This window comes from Lingula anatina, chromosome 3 (assembly GCF_051362555.1).
Source record: "Lingula anatina isolate TDL-2025a chromosome 3, LinAna3.0, whole genome shotgun sequence".
Classification (NCBI taxonomy): Eukaryota; Metazoa; Brachiopoda; class Lingulata; order Lingulida; family Lingulidae; genus Lingula; species Lingula anatina.
Window position 1 is genome coordinate 15076041 of NC_141769.1, and position 24158 is coordinate 15100198.

General features: G+C 37.1%; 4 protein-coding genes across 6 annotated transcripts; 2 read left to right on the top strand and 2 right to left on the bottom strand.

Moving 5' to 3' along the window:
- Window positions 1-1404: 1404 nt before the first annotated feature.
- On the bottom strand, window positions 1405-7807 carry LOC106181305 (organic cation transporter protein). Its single transcript, XM_013565638.2, has 11 exons — window positions 7660-7807; window positions 6797-7110; window positions 5420-5539; window positions 5110-5221; window positions 4339-4528; window positions 3875-4007; window positions 3401-3501; window positions 3061-3195; window positions 2554-2757; window positions 2176-2248; window positions 1405-1713 (listed from the first exon to the last, which is right to left on the bottom strand). The coding sequence occupies exons 1-11, from the start codon at window positions 7691-7693 to the stop codon at window positions 1465-1467; spliced, it is 1665 nt and encodes a 554-aa protein (XP_013421092.2). The 5' UTR covers window positions 7694-7807; the 3' UTR covers window positions 1405-1464.
- Window positions 7808-9613: 1806 nt separating this feature from the next.
- On the bottom strand, window positions 9614-18950 carry LOC106181306 (organic cation transporter protein). 3 transcript variants are annotated; one of them, XM_087009765.1, is made up of 12 exons: window positions 18829-18950; window positions 16670-16959; window positions 15993-16112; window positions 15711-15822; window positions 15310-15499; window positions 14902-15034; window positions 14629-14729; window positions 14282-14416; window positions 10905-10987; window positions 10576-10696; window positions 10179-10251; window positions 9614-9845 (listed from the first exon to the last, which is right to left on the bottom strand). In XM_087009765.1, the coding sequence occupies exons 2-12, from the start codon at window positions 16886-16888 to the stop codon at window positions 9630-9632; spliced, it is 1503 nt and encodes a 500-aa protein (XP_086865891.1). In that variant the 5' UTR covers window positions 16889-16959; window positions 18829-18950; the 3' UTR covers window positions 9614-9629. The 3 variants fall into 3 exon arrangements, with proteins under 3 accessions (XP_086865891.1, XP_013421094.2, XP_086865892.1); XM_013565640.2 differs by lacking the exon at window positions 18829-18950 and adding an exon at window positions 17272-17676; XM_087009766.1 differs by lacking the exons at window positions 9614-9845; window positions 10576-10696; window positions 18829-18950 and adding an exon at window positions 17272-17678.
- Window positions 18870-22773, top strand: LOC106181309 (organic cation transporter protein). The gene is made up of 9 exons (XM_087007960.1): window positions 18870-19085; window positions 19475-19755; window positions 20244-20363; window positions 20583-20694; window positions 20947-21136; window positions 21432-21564; window positions 21850-21950; window positions 22362-22496; window positions 22665-22773. The coding sequence occupies exons 1-9, from the start codon at window positions 19052-19054 to the stop codon at window positions 22771-22773; spliced, it is 1215 nt and encodes a 404-aa protein (XP_086864086.1). The 5' UTR covers window positions 18870-19051.
- A 215-nt stretch (window positions 22774-22988) lies between these two features.
- On the top strand, window positions 22989-23992 carry LOC147762953 (organic cation transporter protein-like). Its single transcript, XM_087009767.1, has 3 exons — window positions 22989-23139; window positions 23352-23424; window positions 23594-23992. The coding sequence occupies exons 1-3, from the start codon at window positions 23084-23086 to the stop codon at window positions 23801-23803; spliced, it is 339 nt and encodes a 112-aa protein (XP_086865893.1). The 5' UTR covers window positions 22989-23083; the 3' UTR covers window positions 23804-23992.
- The last annotated feature ends 166 nt before the right edge of the window (window positions 23993-24158 follow it).

A 24158-nucleotide genomic window follows, 5' to 3' on the forward strand; every position in this document is an offset into this window, starting at 1 on the left:
TTTGTATCTAAGCTGCCATTTTCATTAATTTGGCCGATACTTCAGACTGCATGTCCATAGTAGGGGCCAGAATTATCAACGAGACCATTTTATTTGTATTATGTTATATTGTATTGGTAGTTATTCAATACAGGGGCGGATCCAGGATTATTTGAAGAGGGGGGGGGGGGGTCCGCGGATGCGAAGGCAACCCCCCTCCCCACCACCACCCCTACCCCCCTTCCCGCGTTTGGCATGGGCTTCGGGGCCCACTAAAGGGCCCCGAAAATTTTAGATATTTTATAGGGCGATCGGTGTTATTTGGTACGGTTTAGAACTATGATTCAGCTAGTCAAAATTCTAATTTCAATTCCAAGCTGCATTATGTAGCAAAATAGTTCGATACGGGACATATGTAAACGCTATACTATGATTGTGTTGGCAGTAACTGAATTAAAAATATAATTAAAACTCAACTGGCGGCACCCTTATAGTGGTAACAGGAACTCTTCAGCTTTTGGAGTCTTCTTTGTTGACAATATTTGTCCTGAAGGGCAGAAACCACTAAATCAGCCAATTACCGACTGTTATACACGAATGTAGTTCAGTGAGAGAAAATGAGTGCTTTTTTCCATTTTTTCCTGGCATTTCTTGTGTGTTGCTAGGGTTAATTTTGGTATCAACTAGCAGGCTAGTGTGTAAACTACTGCCAGTTTTTTTTTCAAGACCAGGCACAGGTGCGGTGCAGTCGTGAGACCTCTGGCGGCGGAGGCTACTGACTGTGAGTGGTGCAGTGGTTTGTTTACAAACAGAGGGGTGCACATCTTCAAGTGATGCTGGTAAGACAGTTGACTTGATGACAGTACATTTTTTTGCCATTGGGAGTTATGTCAGTGTGTCTGCTGTCCATGGGGATGGGAAATGTTTCACAGAGTAATTTTGTTCATGCAGTTTTGCAGGCATTTCTTAGTATGGTTGTCATTGGGAAATTATTTGGTGGTTTCTGCCCTGAATGGACTCAAGTGGAGATCGTATAGTACACATGAAGTGAAGGGAGCTAGATTGGCGGGAAACGTGCTTATTAGTGTGTAATATTACCACTATCAAAATAATATTCTAGGAATGTGGTTTCAAGCCATGGAGAATATTGTTTTTCACGAATAACTGCCAGCCTTCATTGACAAGGTGCCTCAGTAGTTGAAATTAAAATTTGTATTCGATTTTGATTTAAAGCTTGTTTAACATTTTTTATTGAAAAACAGTCGTTGGATAAATATTGGACTTGTACTGCCACAGTTAATCGGCTTTTTTATCAGGGCAACTTTGCTGTAAGTTCTATAACTTATTTTACCTACGTACATGTAAATTAGAATAGCTCTTTTTAAGGTATCTATGGAATAGATAGTTGTGCAAACGTTTTACATATTTGCTTTAGTTTTTATTTAGCAAAACCACTGTTATTGCAGACGTCTTGGCATATTGATATTATATTTTATCCGTGAAACGTGCCCCTTCGTCTTTTTGCAACATAAGTTCATGTAAAGGAACGTCAGTGTTCTTAGCCTGGTCGTAAGATCTTTTTTTCCTTTTGGCCATACAGAAACACCAAGATCTCGGCGGCACGCCATCTTCTAGCGCTTTCTGTCTTGTTTCAGGCAAGAAACATGTAACCAAACCTGCTGCAAAGGCAAAACAGCCGCTGATGACGTAAGGTGACCCCTTCCAGAACTTGGTCTGAAGTTAAACAAGGAAGAACATTAATGAATGGTCTCAAAAGCTTCTCGTTTCCCCGTCCTTTAATTACATATAAGCTATATTGTTTTTTACAAAAAAAAAAAAAAAAAAAAAAAAAAAAAAATCAAAAGTAATTAAAATATACATTCAAGAATATTGTGTTAATATAGAATGGGGTAGGCCTATTCATGGACTCTAATTAGGTCCATGGCCTATTAAATCCATAAAAATATCATTACCTTAATCATTGGTATTTTAACTTGACGCAGAACTTTTCAACTTTCACACTTTGGACGTTCGTAACTCGCATGTTCGTAACCCTCGATACTCTGCATTTGCAGCATATTTTATACTACTGCCTATGTTGAAAAGCACTCATCAAAGTTTACAACCGTTGGACCATCAGTTGAATAGTTAAAAAGAACGGTGGAGCAACATTTCAGTGGCTTGTATGGAACTTACCGCGTACGCCATCTGAGGAGCAATGATACCACCTATTCGAGCTGACATGGAGGCAAACCCTAGACCCTGATTCCTGGAAATATGAACAAGTACATATTTGACAACTGATATTGGGTTGTGTCAGGGCAATTGACATAATTCTTTTCAACTTCGTTGGATTTGGTTGTGAAGAAATGATTAAATTCGCTAAAAACACATCTTTTCTGTAATGTAAAGCTGATATCTTCCGAGGGCCGTTTACACATATCTACATCAGCACTGACGTACGATATACTGTAAACAGCTGCATTGATAAAGATAAAAACGACAAGAAAATAGTTACAATCATTGTATACAAAGTCTCTAATATCAGCTATGTATAAAAATGAAGTAATCCACCTTATCGGCGTCGGGTAGCATTCCGAGGTGAGAATATACATGGCATGCCAACCTATTAGTATACTGGTGTGTGATATATTAGATATCACTGAGACTACCACCCACAACTCCGTATACCGCCCAATAGCTACCAGGACAATGAGAGGAATCAGTAAAACTGCCGCTGAAAGCAGACAGACATTCGCTATTCTACCTCGACCAATCCTGGAAAATAAACATATTTCAGTAAAGAAGAGTGCCAGCCTTCGATCGCCACCATAGAATATGACTTATCACCAAAGCACAACAATGTAGTTAAAGAAGTTATAAAACATTATATATATGTATATAATCTTCATTCTAATTATTTGATGACAATCTATGAACAGTATATTGTTATCTTGACAAGTTTCTCTATAATATTTTAAACATATCTTATTTATGGAGTGATTTTACTTTGCAAAATTGTTTGGCTCAAAGCATCTATATACACTGGGTGGATTTCGGTTGAGAGCCGCTCTTACGTACCATCTAGTTAATACGGGCATCAGAACAGCAGCTAAGTAGGACAGACTGAAGTTGATGGCAAGGTTAACATACTTGTTGCCTGGCAAGTTTTTCAAATTGAATAATACACCGTAGCTAAAAAGACTGTTTGTAAACCTAAAAATAATTAACGAAAATAATGAAAAATGGAAAGGTGTCAGATTCCACAAAAACGTGGTCATGGTTAATATGTGAAGGACGTTAAATAATAGTTTGTAACAATGTTGCCATATATCAAAATACGTATTTACATTTTTTCACGTATGGTACACAACACATTACCACGCCGTACACCATAACATCGATTACCTCTCAAACCTACCAAATAAACATGATCATAGTTGTAGTTCTTGTGAGAGTCGGGGTCCGGAAGAGATCCCAAAATCCGTACCGTCTACTGCGTTGTGCTAAATGCATTTCTTCCTGAAAACATAAACCTTTCACTTTGTCTACTTTACTTTATACACTGTACTTACTAACTATGCTGTGGTATATGTTACTACTATAAAAACTTTTCCATATACTGGTATACACGAACACCTGCAAACGTATTAAATTAGACCTACTTTATTGTTTTTACTTATTTGCTTTATTCAAGAATTTTCATATCAGCAAATTATTTAACAAAAAAAGGGGGGCGGTTTCCATATTTTGAAACTCCTTGCATGTTTATGAATATTAAATTTACCATTTGCACAGCTTGAACAACAAAATTTTTTATTACACACTAAGGGATGATTTAATACGATATTATTAACAACGTTTATAACCGTTTGCAAATGAAAGAAAAACTTACTTCACACTGTTGCACAAAAGCATCCATATCTGGCAAAGGCTTTTTGTTGCTTTTCGCTATTCTTTTGGCAATAGTGACAACCTCGTCATATCGACCCTGCGACAGCAGCCACCTTGGACTCTCCGGAAGAAACCTGGAAATAGTACACATAACTATTTCAACATTGCTTTATATCATAAAATGCAGAAGTGATACTGAGGGGGGGGGGGGGGGGGCAGTGTACTGGCCCTATTGTCTATTTCATGTTCCTAACTGAATTGATTGTACTCATTCTGAATTTCAGAGGTCGCTGGGAGAAGATCACTGGGAGAAGATTAGCATGCCTCTTCCGTTCCCATTATCCAGACAGGCTTTCGGATAATGGCGGTGAGTTGCCTGAGGCCTCTGGATCTCAGGGTGACACGGCTAACTGCTACACATGTATATCTAATTGAGAGAAATATCTTATTCGGTTTTAAACATACCACCAAGCGGTGATGATTGACAGCCCTGGCAAAGAAGTGCTCAGCAGAAGTGTACGCCATTCTCGGATGAAGTAGCCAAATAGTAGAAGTACCAGCAACCCTAGTGGCCACAGCCCTAACCCATTGATAACGGGGCGATACTTAGGACCGAGGAATTCAACACTCCAAATGTAGCCAACAACAATACAACCTGCATCAGAACGAAAGAAAATACAATGCAGAATCTCATTTATGATTTAAAGGAGAGATAGAGAGGTTAAATGAAGGTTTTAATTAAGTGTTCAAAGCACTAAATTACCTGCTTGATGATATGCACTAGTTCTTATGCAGCCATCACATCCACGATGGGATTTGAACACACTAAAAGGGATAATAACTCTTCCTTTTAGCCAAAAAATGAATTTTCCTGGAGTAAACAACAATTTTTCCATACTTACCAATGGTTATTGAATCCATTTTTACATTCAAAGTTAGTCCCTGTTTTTTTTTCTAAAAAGTTTTTTTTTTTGTTATAATCTCTTAAGAGATTATAACAGAGTATAGCCGTCAGTGGAGGTCACGTTGTCTAAAGACAAGCTCAGGTATCAGAATAATAGCTATAACTGCAATTTTTGTGGTAAAACAGAAAATATCAATCTATGAGTTGTCCACAATGTTTTTATTGTTTATTGTTTTTATTGTGGAATATAGACCTCATTAAAAGAGTTATTATCCCTTTAAGTTCACGACATATTTGTGTTACTAAATGATTTAAGGCAGGTGTCATTTTACCTCCAATCCCCGTTCCACTAAGGAAGCGTAGTATAGCAAACTGTATCCAGTCATTAGTAAAAGCTTGTGCTGCTCCTACTATGCTGGTGAACAACAAGGCAAAAAAGTACACCTACAAAATAGTGGTTAAGTTCTCATGGCATGTTTAAGCTGTCTGTTCTTTTTATTGATTGTTTTCTTAATGTACATTGCAGTGGCAATAATGATTATCAAAACTAAAACAAAAGTTTCATTAAAAACAAACAGTGGAATGGATGGGTTTAATCAATGACCTAGATATAGGTATTTGGTCTGATGATCAGCACTTTACCTTCTTTCGACCGAAAGCGTCCCCCAGCTGTCCAAACACCAGGCAACCTATCAGTACTCCTGCCATCTGGAGGGACGATATAGTGTCACTGATAAAGTCTCGGTTGCAGATTAAATCCCACTGGAACGATACATTTCATTCATTCGTCATTATCATAGTATCACGCACGCGCTGAAAGAGATCTGTGTGCTGTATAATCTCCATGTGTTATAGGATGTTTGCGTTACGCATTTTGAGAGTTGTCTTCCACATTTACCTTAATGTATTAAAAGCAATTATGTCAATTTTGATGCCAACTTTATTGTAAAAACAAATGCATTCTTTTTTTTCTGTGCATAGCTTTTTTCTATGTAATAAGTGCTCTGGATTAAGAAGTTTGTTCAGCCTCTATTTTATACTTAAAGATTTGAGGAATTGTATTACTAAACGTAACATATGTTAAGGGATTTTAAAATTACCTTTTTATACTATTTCCCTAAATATTCTAAACGTATCATACATTCTTTGTGACTTGGTCTATAATGTACTTATTTTTTCTTGTAAGTTATGATATTTATTAAAAAATCTATCAAGAGCAAGTTTTTAGTCACTGCATTGTCACCTCAGTACGATCTGAACAGTTCTCCTTTGAAGGCTCAAAAATAATTCACTTAAAGGATATCGTTATTTAGATGGCTGGAAATGTGTTATAGCGAAAGTCACTCATACATATAGGAATGTTAAATTTTTTAATTTTAATTTTAATTAAAAGCAAAGGAAGACTTTCTTGTCTTTAGATCACGTGTGACATTATACTGCCAATATCGGCATCAGAAGAGGACTAGCAGGACACTGTTCATCAGTATGTAAAGAGGCAATGTCTGGCATGTCATTTTAGCGTGTGTATCAATTTTTTTTAAATTATTTTTATGGGTAGCATGAGTGTCTGTGAGTTTATATTGCATCAACATTGAAAAGAATTTTAACAGAATTACAAAAACGTAAGAGCCCTCAGACAGAGAGCATGTACGTTAGACGCCGAGACATTAAGTGCATGTCTGTAATACAGGCTGTGCAGTTAGATCAGGTAAAAAAAGTTAAGCGTAAATTTTGCCTTCTTATAACTGATGATAATTGAAATCTTTGCACTAATAATAACCAAGAATATATTCATCATTTAACGTAAATATATTGTTTAGATATTATCATTCCGTTTGTTTTGTAAGGTCAACAAGAATCAAATCTTATTCTCACGATTTTGACAGACACGAAATCTATTGTGTGCTTTCGTTAAACGCTTGTGTATTAACTATCATGGCATAGCTCAAATTGCAACCAATCGCAAGCATTAAAGGTGACAGTGCGAAAGGCCTCTTATAACACATATACAGTACTTACCTCTGTTACAATGGATGTAAACCCAGTGTTGAAGGTATGGCCAGGACAGGGAAGACCCCCCTCCATGCACTTGCTTGTTTCCACCACATCCTCCCCTTGGTTACTGATGTTGTATAGCAATGGTACATAAATTATCTCTGTTACATTATACACAGTCAAGCTATCATTCAAAGTCTGGTTCCCATACTGATTTATACACTTCCAACCCGGGTGAGCTCCGACGAAGACTAGGGCTAACATGGAAAATGCCCCGACGAACTCCCATCCTAGTGATATGATGAATACTATCGCAAATTGGTACCATCCGATCTGACCTTAAAGGAAGAAATTGATAAATATCTTAAAACAGTTTTTAAAAGTATTTTAACAGTCGTCAAAGGACCTTTGGGTACAATGAAGACCTAAATATTTAACCAAAGCATTATTACATAACTAAGAAATATGTATTGGCGCACTGTTCTAATCCCTAATCCCGACGCAAATACAGTGCAACCTAATTTTAAATGCCTTTCACGAATCATCACATACACGAGATTCCGTAACATTTTACTAAGATAGGGGGGCTAATTTAGTTAGAGATGATCCATGAATAAATTAGACTGCCTTTGTTTTATTGACTTTTCAGTTTTTTGAAGGAAGTTTTTAGTTTTAGGTCTGAAAGTCTAAAAGATTAGTAGCTTTGCAAAATATTAAAATATAGAAATATGACATTTTTGAACGTTAATGAATACGTTTAATTTTAAATTTCCTGAATATTTCTGAATTAAAACGTTTGCTCAGTGTTCCTTTAGTGCAATGTCAGGGTACGTCCACATTGTGTACAAACTACAAACTATTTTTACTCAATATCTTCAAAGACTTACCAACTTCCAGCAATATATCCTCAAACTGAGGCATGTCACACTTTGAATTAGTTGACTTCGAGTACAGATTAAAACGGATATTCAACACACAGGCACCTGTTTGCGCCACACGGGACGGTGCCGTGTGAAAACGAAGATCACAGCAGCTGTACGGAAAATATCTGGCAGTGATAAGGGTATTCAAGTGTCATTTCGCAAGGTGGGCATTTGATTCACGTCTGTAACGCACATATTTTGGGAAACATTTGTATTTCTGTTTCATATCACTTTTTTAATCATTTTGGAGAATACACTCATAGTTTAAAACAGCAAAAACGTAACAAGGAAAGTCAATGCAAATATTGCACAAAATGTGCTTTCGAAAGAATGACCTTGTCCATTTTCTAAAATTGTTCTCTGTGGCGCAGTTTGTAGAAAAACACACCATATGGCAAATGCTGTGCCACGACAGCCGTGAACTGTAATTACTATATCTTTCCGCGTTAAACGAGGTCGCAATATGAATACATTCATACTAACAGGGTGCGCATTGAATTTGATAAGCAATATTTAAGTGACCTAGACCCTGCTGGGTCACTGAAACTTTTCCAGGGGAAAAATAAAGTGTAAAATCGAATTGGTCCACTGATCTGTAAACGAGTGCGTTACCACTAGTTGATCTGCGGATATGAAAGTATGAGCTTCAGGCACCACCCAAATTACAGTTATACAATTGTAGTTAGACCGCAGTGCATTCCCACTCAGAACAAGAAATATGCAAGAATTGGGGTGAAGTGGGTACAAATTTCAAGCGATGGAGTTTAAACGTTGTGAGTGAGACATTTCCTTTAAAAAAATACCGCTAAATTGACACGCAAAACAAGATGAATTTATACTGTCGTTCAAAAATACGTTTTCCGTGGATGAATTTTCCCAGCTTTCATTCGGCACTGCAATTGTGTGTTTCTAAATCAGTGGTACCTGTTTGCAGTTTCACATTCACAAGAAAGAAACATAACAGTCATGTGTCATATGTGTTAGACAAGGCCATTTTGGATGGTGTCCTTAGCTGTAAGCCTCATTAGATCGATAGCTCAGCCTGCATGTCCAAGTACACTGTATGCACTGTATTTAACAACCGGACATTTATTTTTTGCTATGTCATCTTAGATTGACTTGATCGTTATCCAATACACATATCCAGAGCATAGTATATATAGAATATATCTACATCTTTCTTAAAGTTCTGAGGGTTTATTCACACTCAGGCCGCATTTACATCGAGTTGAGCCATGGCTCTACAAAGCCACGACCTAAATATGGCGGACGTACACGAAGGGAAAACCGCCTAATCTTTTAATAGTCTCCCCGCCTCTCACACGCCTCCCCATGCGTCGTCCCTGCGGGGGTACAGTCATTAAATTTCGGCTCCATTGGGACGAAACATGGGGAGGCGTGTGAGAGGCGGAGAGACTATTTAAAGATTATGCGGTTTTCCTTTCATGTACGTCCGCCATATTTAGGGCGTGGCTTTGTAGAGCCATGGCTCAACTCGATGTGAATGCAGCCTGGGCCAGACGGCATTTTAGTCAAACACAGGGCACATTTTAACACTGATAATAACTATAACTGTGTTGGCAGTCGTTATATTGCAGCAGTTGTATGGTATGGTGTGTACACCCATGTCCTTATTCCTGTAAATTGCTTTCTTTAAATAAACTTTATTTCTCACAAATTATAGTTTGCCATTATTTTTTCTTAAACCGTGCCAACCATGTTCCTCTCTTAAAAATTAGGTTTACGACCATTTCAATTGTCAGCGGTTTGAATTGACAGTTTCAAAAATGGAAAAAGTAACATGCCCACTTCTCGTTAAACTATTATAGATTCGTCTAGATAGAATACATTCAATAAAAAAAAACAAAAAAATAAATAACAAACAGGCAATTGAATAAACAAAGACACACCCCTAAGACAGCTCAAATCAAATTTTATATATAGTTTGCGCCTATATCGTTAAGAGAAATATCGTTATCAGTTTTCACACCGACGTCCACTTTCTGCTGTCCACAAAAACACCACTGTCTTTCCGGAACTGTGTCTTCCAGGGGTTTGTCACGTGTTTCCTCCATGAATATCGTCACCACACCAGAGAGAAGTGCAAATGTTCCGCTCAAAACGAAGGGAAACGCATCCCAGTATTTTGTCTAAAAAATTGACCAAAAAAAAATAATAGTAAATAAATAAACAATCAAATAATGTTAGATTAGATAAAGACTGGATTGCCTTCCAAAAAGCCAACAATGGATAATAAAAACTCTGAAAAATTCAAGTCAGTTCTTCGATTTACGTTTTCTTACGGACGGCGAAATACAAGCATATTTGAAGTAGTCAACTGGAATGTGGATCCGAAATTGAGCTTGTTTAAAATGGCAGAAAATTGGCGATAATTCAGTGGACTATTAAACTAATTTTTGGGCTAACAGTCAAAAATTAGCAGTAGATTTTCAGTCTTTTGTGAAACGGGGCCCAGAACGTACCAGGTATGCCATCAGGGGGGCCAAAATGGCGGCAATCCGTGCTGTCATTGAAGAAAATCCTAGGCCTATATTTCTGAAAATAAACACAAAATGAAACGTAGAGTTTCAACAATGAAAACCCATGTTTCATTTAGTAAGCTCTTGTACATTTTTTATGAATGAACTGATGGTATATATTATTATTTATCTACATGTATATTTTCTGAGCATTTTTTCTTGGGGCATCTGTTTTCATATATATATATATATATATATATATATATATATATATATATATATATATATATATATATATATATATCAAAGTCAGAAGCATAGAAGATATGGAATGATTTTAACGAATTAAATGATTCATTACTCATATGGCGCATTTTCATGAAATGATAACATCTCAAACCTTATCGGTGTCGGGTATTGCTCTGAAGTCAGTATATACAGGGCATACCAGCCTACGCTCACAGCGGTGGTGGCCAAAGAGGTCAAGATGGATATAACTAACCATAACTGGGCATACAGACCTACAAAATAAGCTTTTGATAAATAAATGTGTGTACATTTAAAATGGATGATATTCACTGTGTGGGGTTTGTCAAGAGAGAAAAATGCTTAGGGCTCTAGCGTAGGTTAGTTGACTTCAAATAGTCTTTGGCGACACTAGTAATTTGTCAGATTCATAATAATTTGTGTTTACACTTCGAATTACTTTTACATATTTAGGCAAGTTACCTAATAGGAAAAGTGTGAAAATTGGTATCACGCAGATGAATCCAAAGAATAAACCCACTGTGGTGATTATTCTTCGCCCAAACCTAGAAGAAGAAAAAAAGACAATTTTTACCTAGTGCATGAATAGTGTCCATAGGCCAAAAATGCAATTAATTTTGAATTTTAATGTGTAAGTATCATCCTGCTACCCCTTAATGTATAGTGACATGGTCTGATAGCCAGCGCACAGAATATACCTAGAGAAGTCTTAATCTCAAAATAAGGCATTCACATGTGCTCTAAGTATCAAGTAAGTTTGGTATTTACCCTTTAAAATCCCCGCCAAACGAAACATAGATATTTAAACGTTGTGCGCACTTGTGACGTTCTCGCCTCAGATATACACCTACTAAGGATTAATAATAACAAGAGGTGTTTGTGTCATAGGTCTGTTTATTGGTCGGACAAGGTCTGCTTACGGACCGACGGACAGACCGACATGAGAAAAGAAATATACCCCTTCTTCTTCTTCGGCGGGAAGAGGGGGGTGCATCATATCAACGATATTTTCCTGTCGTGAGTGTTTGTTGGACAGAAATTTCAAAAGTTGAATAAACACCCTACTACATCGTATACGTTTCCACTCTTGTGCAAGTTTAAACGTGATGCTCATACATGGATCTCCATAATAACCGTGGCTTGTAGGGGTCACATTAACAGATTCATTCTTACCCAAATGTGCATTACTCGCGGCTTAAAGACTGTCATTAAAACCCTACTGAATAAAGAGTATATGCAAGGCCTCACAACTGACAACTGGGTTCCCTCTCAATGCGCCGACCACGTCAATGTACTCAAATTCACATTTAATATATTTATGTCGTCTGCCTGGTGTGTAATGGTAGGGGTTTATGTCTTGGGTGTAAGATGCTATGCCTGTGCACACATGTTTAGAAATAAGACAGAAAGAAAACATGAGAAGCTGTTCAAAAATTTTCTGGATCTTATTTTTCTTGCTGATCCTGAGCGGACCCGTTTTGTCGTTTCTTGTGCAGTCACCGGTTTTATTGTATTGGATTGCAGTTTCCTACTATGTAATTATAATCATATTACTAAGTGTCGTTCTCCTGAGGTATATACTGAAAAAGGATCGGGATAAGTGCAAGGTATTGGCGCTTTGTACTGGAGTATTCTTGTGGACATTTACACTGACGTGTGGCTTCTTTCTTTGGGCGCTGATTCGAACTCTTCCTGCAGAGGCAACCAGGTTTCTCATCATCTCAGTTGGTGGGTTTGTTATTCTGTTGCTGATCCTAATAGCTATCTGTGGCTGTATAGCTTACAATGGTCAAAAGTTACGACTGCAGACATGTTGTAACTCACGATGCCATTTGCCTTCCACAACCTGCCCCTGCATTAATACGAGGAAAAAGAAAAAAATGGCAGCACAAATGGAAGGCGAAGGATTAGTATGGACATCTTTTAATGAGCCGATAGATACAGCAAAGGTGTTATTTGAATATCGAAAGCCATCCGATACTCCGTCGCTGGCCAGTTCATACTTGGACTTACGCATCATTGATGAATTGTATGTGAGAGAGTTTGCTAGCAGGAACGGCGACTTAGCTACAGGAGCAGAACCTTCTCTTAGCTTCTGCCCCGATTGCAAACATCCTTACAGTGCTTTATCGTCCCCACCACTAGACCAAAGTGTGAGGGAAAGGAGACCATGTTCGGACAATAGTTTTAACAGTGCCAAGGCATATCGCAACGGGTGTAATCTTTCACTTGTTCTCTCGCCGGTGTCGTTTGATTCGGAAACAGGTGTTAATTCAAATCACACTGGTTATAAAGGTAGGCAAATTGGGCAAGAGGGTGACAGGGACTTTCAGAAGGGTGCATTTTCCGACTATGAGCGCGCCAACAATGAGAAGCCTGACTCCCAAACGGCAGCCGGGGAAGATTCTGGGATTTTCTTATCAGATCAATTTCTGGGTTCTCTCTCCTCGTCCAACGTTTGCCGTAGCAACAGTTTTAATCCACAAAGCGTAGACACCGCACGTGTCAGTAACAACTTAAACAACTGCACCACCTACCACTCTGACCCTACCTTACACACAGTTGTCCAGGGCTGTGCGACAATTGCTACGATAGATGGCGTTGAGATGGGGTTTTACCACGTCAGTTCAAGCAAGCAAAGCAGCGAAGACGATGTGAACGCCCAGCAGGAAAATCACTACGAAACGGTCATCTACCACCCAAGCACAGTCAGTACCAATAGCGTCCATACAGATGCCTATTCTGAGGGCTTAAGTATCCAAGACAAGGCGAAGGACAAAGTTAGCTCAAACAAGGATGGAATCAAGGGCCCGACATCAAAAACTAACAATAGCGAAACCCAGTGTCCTGCAGAGACAGATGGTAGTGAGCGCCACGACTATGAAACATCGGAGAAACATATTATAGCCCACCCGAGTAGTTACACCAATCTAAGCGTGTTCAACGCCATCTTTAAACCACAAAAAGGCGATGTACCCAATAACAACACTTGGCCCTTAAGTAGAGCCAGGAGAAAGTACTCTGTCGAGTCGTACTCATATTGTGAACCTTTTGAGCACACTCATTTTGATGATTCGGAAACGTACGTTTGAAAGATGTGAATTTGAGACATTGCCTAATAATTTTGGAGCATTTTATTACAATTAATTTTGCTCACTGTTATATTATATATCAATTTTATCTCAGAGTTTCTCAAATCATTATCATAATTGTTATACAGTGTATATATTTAATTGACGATCTTAATCTCTGTGTTTATCACTGTATTTTTCTCTAAAATGTCTGTACATATATTACAATATTTTACAATTCAATTAAGACTTTACCTTAGCAACCGAATCCATATAAAATTTTTACCAGATTTAAAATTAAAAATGACAATATTAGTAAGAAGGTCGTCGATGGATGTAAGCTCTTCTTAGCACAATGCAATTTTATATGCAAAGGTATTGTATATTGATTTTTTAAAATCTTACAATTGACTGCACTCATGGACATTTCACAATATATATGCACTGTATTATTGAGAAGGAACGAGTGTAGGTTTTGTGTGGTTATGTATAGGCGAACGAAGAAAATTAACTTCTGTAGAAATGGGATTCAATCGCCGTAGTGAAACATCTTGCAGCAGTGCTCTAGAGGCATTTTATCCCGTGATCAATGCTTAGCACGAATGTACATATACCGGATTTCACTATTTTTTTTTTACGATTTATGAAGTAAGATATTTTAATTGGCTTCTTACAATGCGTATTTATAGCAAAAGTCGCTTTAATTAGATGCACTTAATTTTTCTGATTTTCCTTTAAATATAATGCAGTACGATTAAAGGAGCTCACCTTCTCAGAGAAAGGTAACTTATCACTGCCGATGCATAGGAGACACCAAAGTTAATAGCCATGTTTGTGTATCTGTCTCCAGGTAAATTTTTCAAGTTGAAAAACACCCCATAGTTGAACAAACTCATACTGAACCTGAAATGAGGAAACAGGTAAATCAGTGGGGATCTGTAATGCAATAATCAGAATATCCCAGTTTAAATAAAGATTGAAACATCAATATTCATGCATATACATGCAAGAGTTATGGACACAAAGGTAGCTTAAACCAATTCAACACCATAGAACGTTTCGTTAGAAATGCACTTTTTTTTTCAAATTTATTTGGATAAATACGAAAGACCTACCAAACAAACATATTCTTCAGCGTAACCACGGTTAAGTCCGGTGAACGGAAAAGATCCCAAAAGCCAAATCTAGTCTCATGGTTTTCCATTGCCCTTTCTTTCTGAAGAAAAAATAATAAAGATGAGGATATTATTCTGAATAAGTGTGCCTCTCTTTTAAGCTATTTAGAGCGCTAGGTTAAAAATTAAAACGGATCAAAATCAGAAAAGGGTTCATGGAAGGAGATTCCTGATGTTAGATCTGGAGTAACCATATGAAGCTCTACTCCTCACTTCATGTTGTTTTATGAATAAGTCCATGTCAGGGAGTTTCTTATTGTTTCTTTTGGCTATCCTCGTTGCTATGGTGACGACCTCATCGTACCGTCCTCTTGACAACAGCCACCGGGGGCTCTCTGGGAGAACCCTGTGAATAAAGACAACATTGTCAAAAAAATCTCAGAATGTTCTCTCTAATAGGGTTATCCGTATCAACATAAATATTAATATGTACAAAGGTCTAAAGTATCCCTTTAATTTGCTATTGGGGTGGGTTGATTTATATTCTCAAGTTTTAAGGTTATTACCAAACTAAAATGAAGTAAATATAGATAGTATAGATATATAGGAAATGAGAGAGAGAGAACATAATCTTAAGTAGGAATCTAACAAAAGAAATGCAAGATTATTCTAATGGTTTACCACCAAGTTCCAAGCAGCAAGAATCCAGGGAAGGGCGTGATCAGTTGAACAGTCCTCCAGTCACGAATGAAGTAAGCGATTGCCAGGAAAATCAAAGAAGCCATTGGCCAGATTCCCAGAACTATCACCACGGGGCGGTATTTGGGACCCAAAAACTCAATGCTCCAGGTGAAACCTGTGACTAAACACCCTGCTCGGGATATTGGAAATAAATTAGGATCAATATCGAGTTTCATTATATAATTCTTGCATATAAATAATGCATAAAGTTCGTATATCATGTATTTTTACCTTATATATCATAACACAAGCATGTTTTCATAATTATCGCTTATAGTAAGTACAATGTATATTTTGTATATCTCTATAGAAATTTCGAGTACATGTTCAAGTATTCGCACCTCCTATTCCAATACCGTTAAAGAAGCGCAGTACAGCAAACTGGTACCACGCAGTGGTAAAATATTGGCCCAGAGCCATCGAACTGGTCAGAAGTATGGCAGCAAAGTAGGCCTAAAATAGGAATAATCATCATATGGTATTTTTTATGATATCACGTTCACCAGACAAGTCAGAAGTACTACATTGTACTGCCCTTTACTCTACCGATGAACATATTTTGGAACATGTTATGGACGGACTTTGTTTACTATTATCTAGTAGTTTTTTTTTATTTGACTAACCTTTTTTCTTCCTAACGTATCACCAATCTGGCCAAACAGCAAACATCCCGCGAGCACTCCCGCCATCTGCAGGGAGGAGATGGTGTCACTGATGAAATCATTATCGCATACCAAGTCCCACTGTAAAATATTCACTGAGTATTAATGACCTAGCAACTTAAAACGTTATCATTTGTTTCATTTTTGCGGTTACGTAACATTTACGGCTAAACTCGTTAACCTGCCTTAAACTGAATTAAAAACTGAATGTAAATAAATATCGGATTGTTATGTTTAAAACGCTTGGTTTATGGAAATTTATTTTACCGCTACTCGGTACTTCTCAACAGAACCTGAATGAAAGGGGCGAGTTTCAGAAATGAACTTTAGCTTGAAAATTGATCTAAACTTTTACATCAAATTGTGCCCTAGTCCGGTTCAAGATAAATCCATAGAAGTTCTGGTCTTTAACATTTGTCATGTATTTTTTTACATAACAGGCAGGCCCATTTTTTCATTTAATTGAACTACAACTGACTTCTCCCAGAGTCAAAACAGGTTACACTTTTTGTCTAAATACGTATTCTCCAGGCCAAAGTTCTTGTGTGGCTATACCGCAGCCCCTTAAAATTCGCAAGTGAAAACTTAGAGGCAATAACTAAAGAGGGTTAATCTGGTTAACACAGTACGGTTCTGACCTCGGTGACAATTGATGTAAATTCTGTGTTGAAATCATAGTTGCTGCACATGCCACACTGACTGTTATTTCCTTCGGAGAAGGTGTCCGACCCATTGCTAATATCTAGTGTTTTCAGTGTAGAAAACAATTGTGGCCCTCTCGTGGTAGTATTTCCATTCTGTACGTTTTCACTACATGTCCATCCCGGATCAGCTCCAATGAAGATCAAGACCAACATAGACCAGCAAGAGTTAACTTCATGGAGGCTGATTAACAAAGCGAGAGCAAATTGGTACCAGCCAATTTGACCTGCAAAATTAAGAGTTAAACAAAGTTAAATGTGGCGCTGCTTTAAATGCGTTGCGTCTTCTGGCACTAAAAGATGGTTACTTGCACACTCGGCTTCCAGCATGTCGCTTTTTATCACCTACGCTCGTCGTCTTATTACATAAAATGTAGTTAGGGGAAAAGATAGAGGGAAAAACTACATCTTTAAAACGTTCTAGGGTGAACATTGTGTAAAGTGACCAATGTGTCTTTGTGTTTAAGAAAAAGAAAGGTCAATACTTAATAACTAAGCCAAACCACATTTGATGATATCTCATATCACAGACCACTCACCAATTTTCAGCAAAATGTCATCGAACTGTTGCATATTTGATGCTGTGTAATTGCTGTCAAACCACGGGGAACCTGACACTCGTAATACGTTGTGCGCACAATTACAAGTTCTACTTTGCGACCTTCACCAATCGTTTTATCTATCCTGAGGTGCATCTTGACAACAGTCTGACTGATTGAACATCTTTTTAGGACAATACATCGTGATAGACACCACACACATATTTACACTAATGAGATACTGGCAGCAGACAAGTTCAGCAGACAAATGTTCATTGATAGCAATAACTTGCACACTATACCCACTCTGATATGACAAGTGTTACAATTGGAGAAACGATTAAAAGTGCATGAGATGAGATTTAAAGTTTTTTTTCTGAAAAAAAAATTAAGGGAATTATGCCACTGAAATGTCACCAGGGAAGCAAAAACATTTGAATATTATAATGATTCTACGCAACTTATCTGTTTTCTGTTCGTTTATCAAGCGCAGATAAACTTATTAAGGTTATTCAGTACATAATTCATCTATACTCATAAATCAAGAAGCCTCTAGAAGAATTATGCGACCAATGAATAAGCTAACCATAAGGGATCAAAGTCACATTTTATCATTTTGCACAGTTTCTTCTGGATTGGAGTAAAACATTCTGTAACCTTTTCGAAGTGATGTCGATTCACATACAGGGCAAACACAGTGAGAGATCAGTTTTGCTTGATCAGTTGCGTAGCTGTTACGTAATAGTATAATTAAATTTATGAGTAGGAATATACGTAATTGCATGGTGACACTTTTTTGGTAGCCGAGTAGAGTTATGTTTCTCCTTTATTAAGTTATTCATATTTCTTCATTTTGAACAAATGATCCGGGTTTTTGGTAATTCGTCTGTCGTTACTATTGTGCTGTTATAACAAGTGATTTTATACATTTTAACATGTACAACTAGTAGCATTTGCTATTATCATCCTGAACGCGTTTGATAGGAAGGAACTTGCTATACGTGGTTTGAATATTAATCAGGTTGAACTTTAAATGTCCACCTGGGTTTCTCGTTATGAGTGTTTGGTTTTGGTATTTGTAACTCACTCAGTGTGCGTATATTGCCAATGAATCTTGGTCTATAAGTTGTTATACGATAAAACGTAGTTATCTGTTTGTTTATTTATCTATTTGTAACTCTATTTGGCAGAGGTATCGGTTCATTACATTTTTCTGTGGCTGATCGGAATAAAAACCGCATTTCCTTTGGTATTTTTTGTCTTTTTTTAGCTCATCTTGCAGTGGATGGGCTCAAAAATTAAAATGCAATATAATAAAAAACTATAGATTGGAATTTAAAAGAGAGAGGTACAGCTATGAGATATAAACAAGACAACGTCACCACCAATAGGGACGGAATACATTATAACTCTGCATTAAATTTTCTGATACTTAGAGTCGAGTAAAAGTGTCTAAAATTCATGAATTCACTAAAGCATCTACCAAATAAGTTCTCTGTTCCTCCATAGATAAAGGTTGTTCGTCACCCTTTTGCTGTGTAAATATTCACCGCTCACCTTTCACACCAAGACGTTGGTTTTCTGTTTGCTTGCAGTCAGTTGGTAGAGGTTAACACGATGTAGATAGCAATGAAACGCAACTTTAGGTGCCGACTCTGTGTATTTGTAAACCGTCAAAATATCTAGGTCAACGGGGCGTCTTCCGATAATGCTTACAGTTTATATATATTTGTGTTAGTAGTGTTGCCACCTCTTTGCTTGAGGTCACAGCTTATGAAAAATGGCTCAGTTTGATGACTTACTATTAGAAGTTGGTAAGTTGAATGCTTTTTGTAGACATGGTTGCCGTAGAATTATTTTAAGCATAACACTGATGTACTGGTGGTGCCCATCATTCAGGATTAATATTACTTTTAAAATTTAAGTTTTCCAGTCATTCATCAGATATCAAAGTACATCTCAAAGATGCTGGTATATACGATGTAGAAATGTCGCTTTCGCTAATTTTTATATATAGATAACAATAAATAAATAAAATAGAAAAATAAAAACAATGATATAAACATATAATAACTTGCATGGCTTTTTTACAAGCCACATATGATTTTTTCGTGAATTTACATTTGTAATTTGAAATTAAATTTAAGCCAGTGAATTCTTATGGGTTGCCTCACATCAAGGTAATGTTGTGGGTTTTTTTCAGGAGAAATCGGCTGGTACCAAATTGCCCTGACTCTAATCATTGGCATAGGATGGGAGCTCAGTGCAGCGTGGACTATGATGATTATGATATTTATTGGGACTGACCCCGGTTGGACTTGTGCTGACAATACCACGATCGGGAATGACTCATCAACTATCGCAACGCCATCTCTACATTATACAGACAGCCCTCTATCAAACCTGTCCGCGCCCACAGTAAAGAAATGTGACGTGTGCTCGAGCTATGAATTCAGCAAGGAATTCACCTCTATTGTGACAGAAGTAAATGATATACTATTTTTGTTATGAATACAGTCATCTAGATTTTCCCAGAAAAGAAGGATTTCTCAACTTAAAGTTTTGTCTGCCTCTGTACTTTTCTCCCTGGATAATGAACTCCTCCTCCTCCCCTTGCAGTAACCTGGTAAAATTTACACTTATCCCACAGACATAATCAAAACCTTTATAGCGTTACGCTACCATAAAATTTTAGGTTATATAACATGATGGTAATATTTTTAAAATAACCTTCTGTGTGCTGGGTATTATCCACTGACTTTGTCTTGACATAACTTATAAATAATCAATGTCAATTAGATTGTGTGATACAGTAGATAAAAACTATATGTATTCAAAGTCGTATTTTAAGGGGTTGCATTTTCCTTTCCCTCTCGGCAAGAATGGCACCCAGTTGAATGTTCAAAATCTTTTCTTTGTTTTCCTTCAAGATCTGAAGTTTTTAAGGTGATAAATATATCTTCAAATTTCAGTGGGAATTGGTTTGTGAGCATGGCTTCATTAGTGACACAATCACGTCGGTTCAAATGGCGGGTGTGTTTGTCGGATCTCTACTATTTGGGCAGCTGAGTGATTTGTTTGGGAGAAAGAAGGTAATAATACATGTTTAATACAATACCCTTTAACTTAGAGAAAAATGTCTTGAAATCTACCTTCCCCTGCTTTAAGCCGTATCAGTCAGTTGCTAGCTACTTTCGCAAATCATAGAAAAAATACTATGTATTGTGAGGATGTAAAAAGAAAAGAATACATTAAAATCCCGAACGTAAAAGCGTCACTGCTGTATGATGAACGAAATACATGTATTTCAGCCGCACTTCTTGGCTATTGTCGGTGGAAGCATCATTGGCGTGGCCCAGGCATTTGCTACAAGCTGGGTAGTTTTTGCAGTTTGTCGCTTTTGCAGTGGGGTCTTTACTGCAGGTAAAGTAGTAGTATTGTTCAATCTCCTTCAGAGAAAAAGACACGATTTAGATACTACTTTATATATATATATATATATATATATATATATATATATTAGGATAGGGAGGAGTCAAATCAAACAAAACGATGAAAGGTGTAAATAAATGTTGTGCGTGTGTGCGGGCACGTGTTTATGTTCGCGAGCGTTTGTGTGTTATCTCACAATATCAAATGGTTGATTTAATAAAATATAGCTTGTATTTTTCTAAGGAACCATTGTCGTTGGTGGGTTGTATGGGATCGAATACCTGGGTCCTAAATACCGTCATATCCCTATGACGTTTGGGTTATGGACGAGTTTTTCGTTGCTCTTATTGGCGTTTGCATACTTTATCCGCAACTGGCGCCATCTGCTTTTGGTTGCCTCTGCACCTGGTCTTGCTGTTGTTGCAAGTTGGTGGTAAGGGTAATTTTATCATGCATGAATATCAGTCAGGATCAGTAGAAAACATTCTGCGATGTGATTAATTTTATTTTCCGTAAAAGTGTCTACATAAAAATTTATGTTTAAAACATTAATTTGTTGGCAGTTTTAATATACTCGTAAATACCCAAATATACCCGTAAGTACACATAAATCGTCAATGTATGTAATCCTCAAACCAATTTGGGTCAGATACCTTTGACATACTATAATGCAAGATGAAAGAAAACAGCAAAACTACTCTTGGAATCGGTTTTCGTTTTTCATATAGGTTCCTACCCGAGAGTCCTCGATGGCTTCTTAGTCAGGGGCGCTATAAAGAGGTCACGAGCATCGTAAAGAGAATTGCCAAGAGCAACAAAAAACCTGAGCCGGATATGGGAAAATTCATTAAAGAATATGAAGTTGGTTTCCTTTCTTAAATAATAAATGTTTCAATTCTGAATTATATTTTATGTGGTAAACAAACCATTTAAAAATACCCGTTACAGCAAGGAAATGGTTTGGCATGTAACGTATGTACACTTAATCATTGTTTATTAACAATATGTGTGTGAAGATGTTTTGAAATAGGGTTTAAAGGAAGCATTCATTTTTCTACTTTGCAGAATGAAAGCAAATATCGCATTGCAATATTTGTTTGAATACATGATCATTTTGTTAATTAAATATGGATACTATATTATCAGAGTCAGACGCCGAATGCTGAACACGGGGTGAAGTATGGCTATTGGGACCTCTTCCGTACACCCACCCTAGCTAAGCAAACCCTCATCTTCTGCTTTTTATGGTAAGTGATTCATTCACGTTATTAGCATGTAGAACGTAACTTGACTTGTCGCTTCTTCTTCTTCTTCTTCAAAAAAAAAATTATATTTGAATATGACTTCTCCGTAATATCTTCACTGCTTGTTTATCTGGACATTTTAGGCATCAGGAACGATTCGGGGGAGGGGGGGTACTGGTAGATCTATCCCTAAGATATCCATTGTTACATTTAAGAGCTTTTTTTTTCACTTGGCCCTCCTGGGATTCCATACTTTAAAGCATTTTGCTTGTCTGGTGTTTGATTACTATATCGAATCTATAGCAAGACACAGCCCTGTTTATGTTTTGAACAGCTTCCATGCTGGTTTGGTTCCCATTTATCATGTACGGGCTAACTTATTTCTGAAGATTATTTTATTTCGTTCTCTTTTAGGTTTTGCATGAGCCTGATTTCGTACGGTGCTGTATTCAACGTAAAGAATTTACCTGGCAATAGATTTGTTAACATGGCAGTGAATTTTGCTATTGGTTATTTTCTGCCCATTGCTCTTCTTGGTCTTCCCAGGTGGTACGTACGATGAAAACTTTTCCATAATTTGCACGTCGTATAAAAATAATTTGTGCATTTTTACGTATGTGAAAAAAATTACAGCATTTATGTTATGCAGTTTATCTGGATTTTTTCTCCGAAGTGCCTCGTTTGCTTTTTATCTGGTCACTATAATTTTAACTTTAGGTTTGGGCGCAAGACGATTACTATCGCAAGTTTTCTTATAGCAGCTGTCGGCTTTATACCAATTCTGGTGATATATATCATTGGTATGCACTTTTTATCTCCATTGTAAATGTGTGTATGTATGCATTGTTCTCCCGGACAAAATATCTGTAAACTGATTAAAAAGGTTGAAAATGATGAAAAGCAATATAAAATACGTTTGGGTGTGTATTATAATATAACTAAATAATATATTTAAACCGTGTACTAGATTAACACAGGTCTTTCAGACGTACCAAAACGCCCCGTTCGCAATTCCACCGTTCAATCAACTCGCGAAATCTTTACCATGTATTTCTCACTCGTCTTGTTAAGGTAAATCTGAAGAGCTATGGGTATTGATAATTGTACTGACTACAATTGGAACAACAGCAGTGGGCATGGCTTGGCAGGTGTTAGTTTTACTCAAACTGGAAACCTACCCAACTGCAATAAGGTAAGATAAGTATACTGTATTCATAAGAAGCATTTCTGGTGGTCAAATGTGTCTGAAACTAGTGTTTTATTATGCCATGGCCACTATAGAATGTGTATACACTTTTTAAAGTCTATACACACTTAGTTGAGCATAAGATATATCTAACAACTAAGTGAATTTTAACGTGAATTTTAATATGGTCATGTAGTGATAAATAACTTTATCGTTAGGAACATCGGAATTGGTTTCTCATCGATGTTTGCGCGCATTGGAGGAATTCTGGCTCCCCAGATGGCTTATTTTGTAAGTATCTAGATTTATATTATTAGGATTATATTTTGTCATTAAAAAACTTTGAAGATATGGCTGAAATTTACAATCAATGAAGAAATTGCAGTGTACCTAAGATATGATAAGTCACGAGGAGGTAGAAAAAGATAGACTTACTATTTTTTTCTGTTTTTCCTTTCAGAGCACGTTTTGGAAACCAATTCCATTTGTGATAAGTGGTATCCTCGCTGTGGTTTGTGCTGTTGTCACTTACCTGTTGAAGGAAACGAAAAATAAAGTCTTGGTAGACACAGTCCCTGACAGAGAATGGTGCCTCTATTGTAGCAGAAATAATATGGACGATACCAGAAATGACGCAAATGAAATCGTCTCGAAAGTTTCAAGTGTGTAAAACATACATAAAAGCGAAGCTACGAGGGTAATTAACTGTGGTGCAACTTTTTATTTAACTGCAGCAGTATTTCATTGCCTTGTCTGTCGACACCATTTTTGTTGCGCAGCTATACGAAGTCATTAAATACAAAGTCATCTTCATGTTACACTGAAATGACATGCTCTGTTTAAAATGCATTGATGTCACTTTCAAGTTTGAAAAAGGGTTTTCTCGGTCTTTAGATTCACTGTTAAAGAAAGGTTATACTCTTGCGTCACACGTCCATCTCTGATGTCTTAACCTGTAATGATACGTTCGGTTTGTACAATGGTGCAGTTTTTTATTTGGGGTAAAACATAGTTATACACTCAGG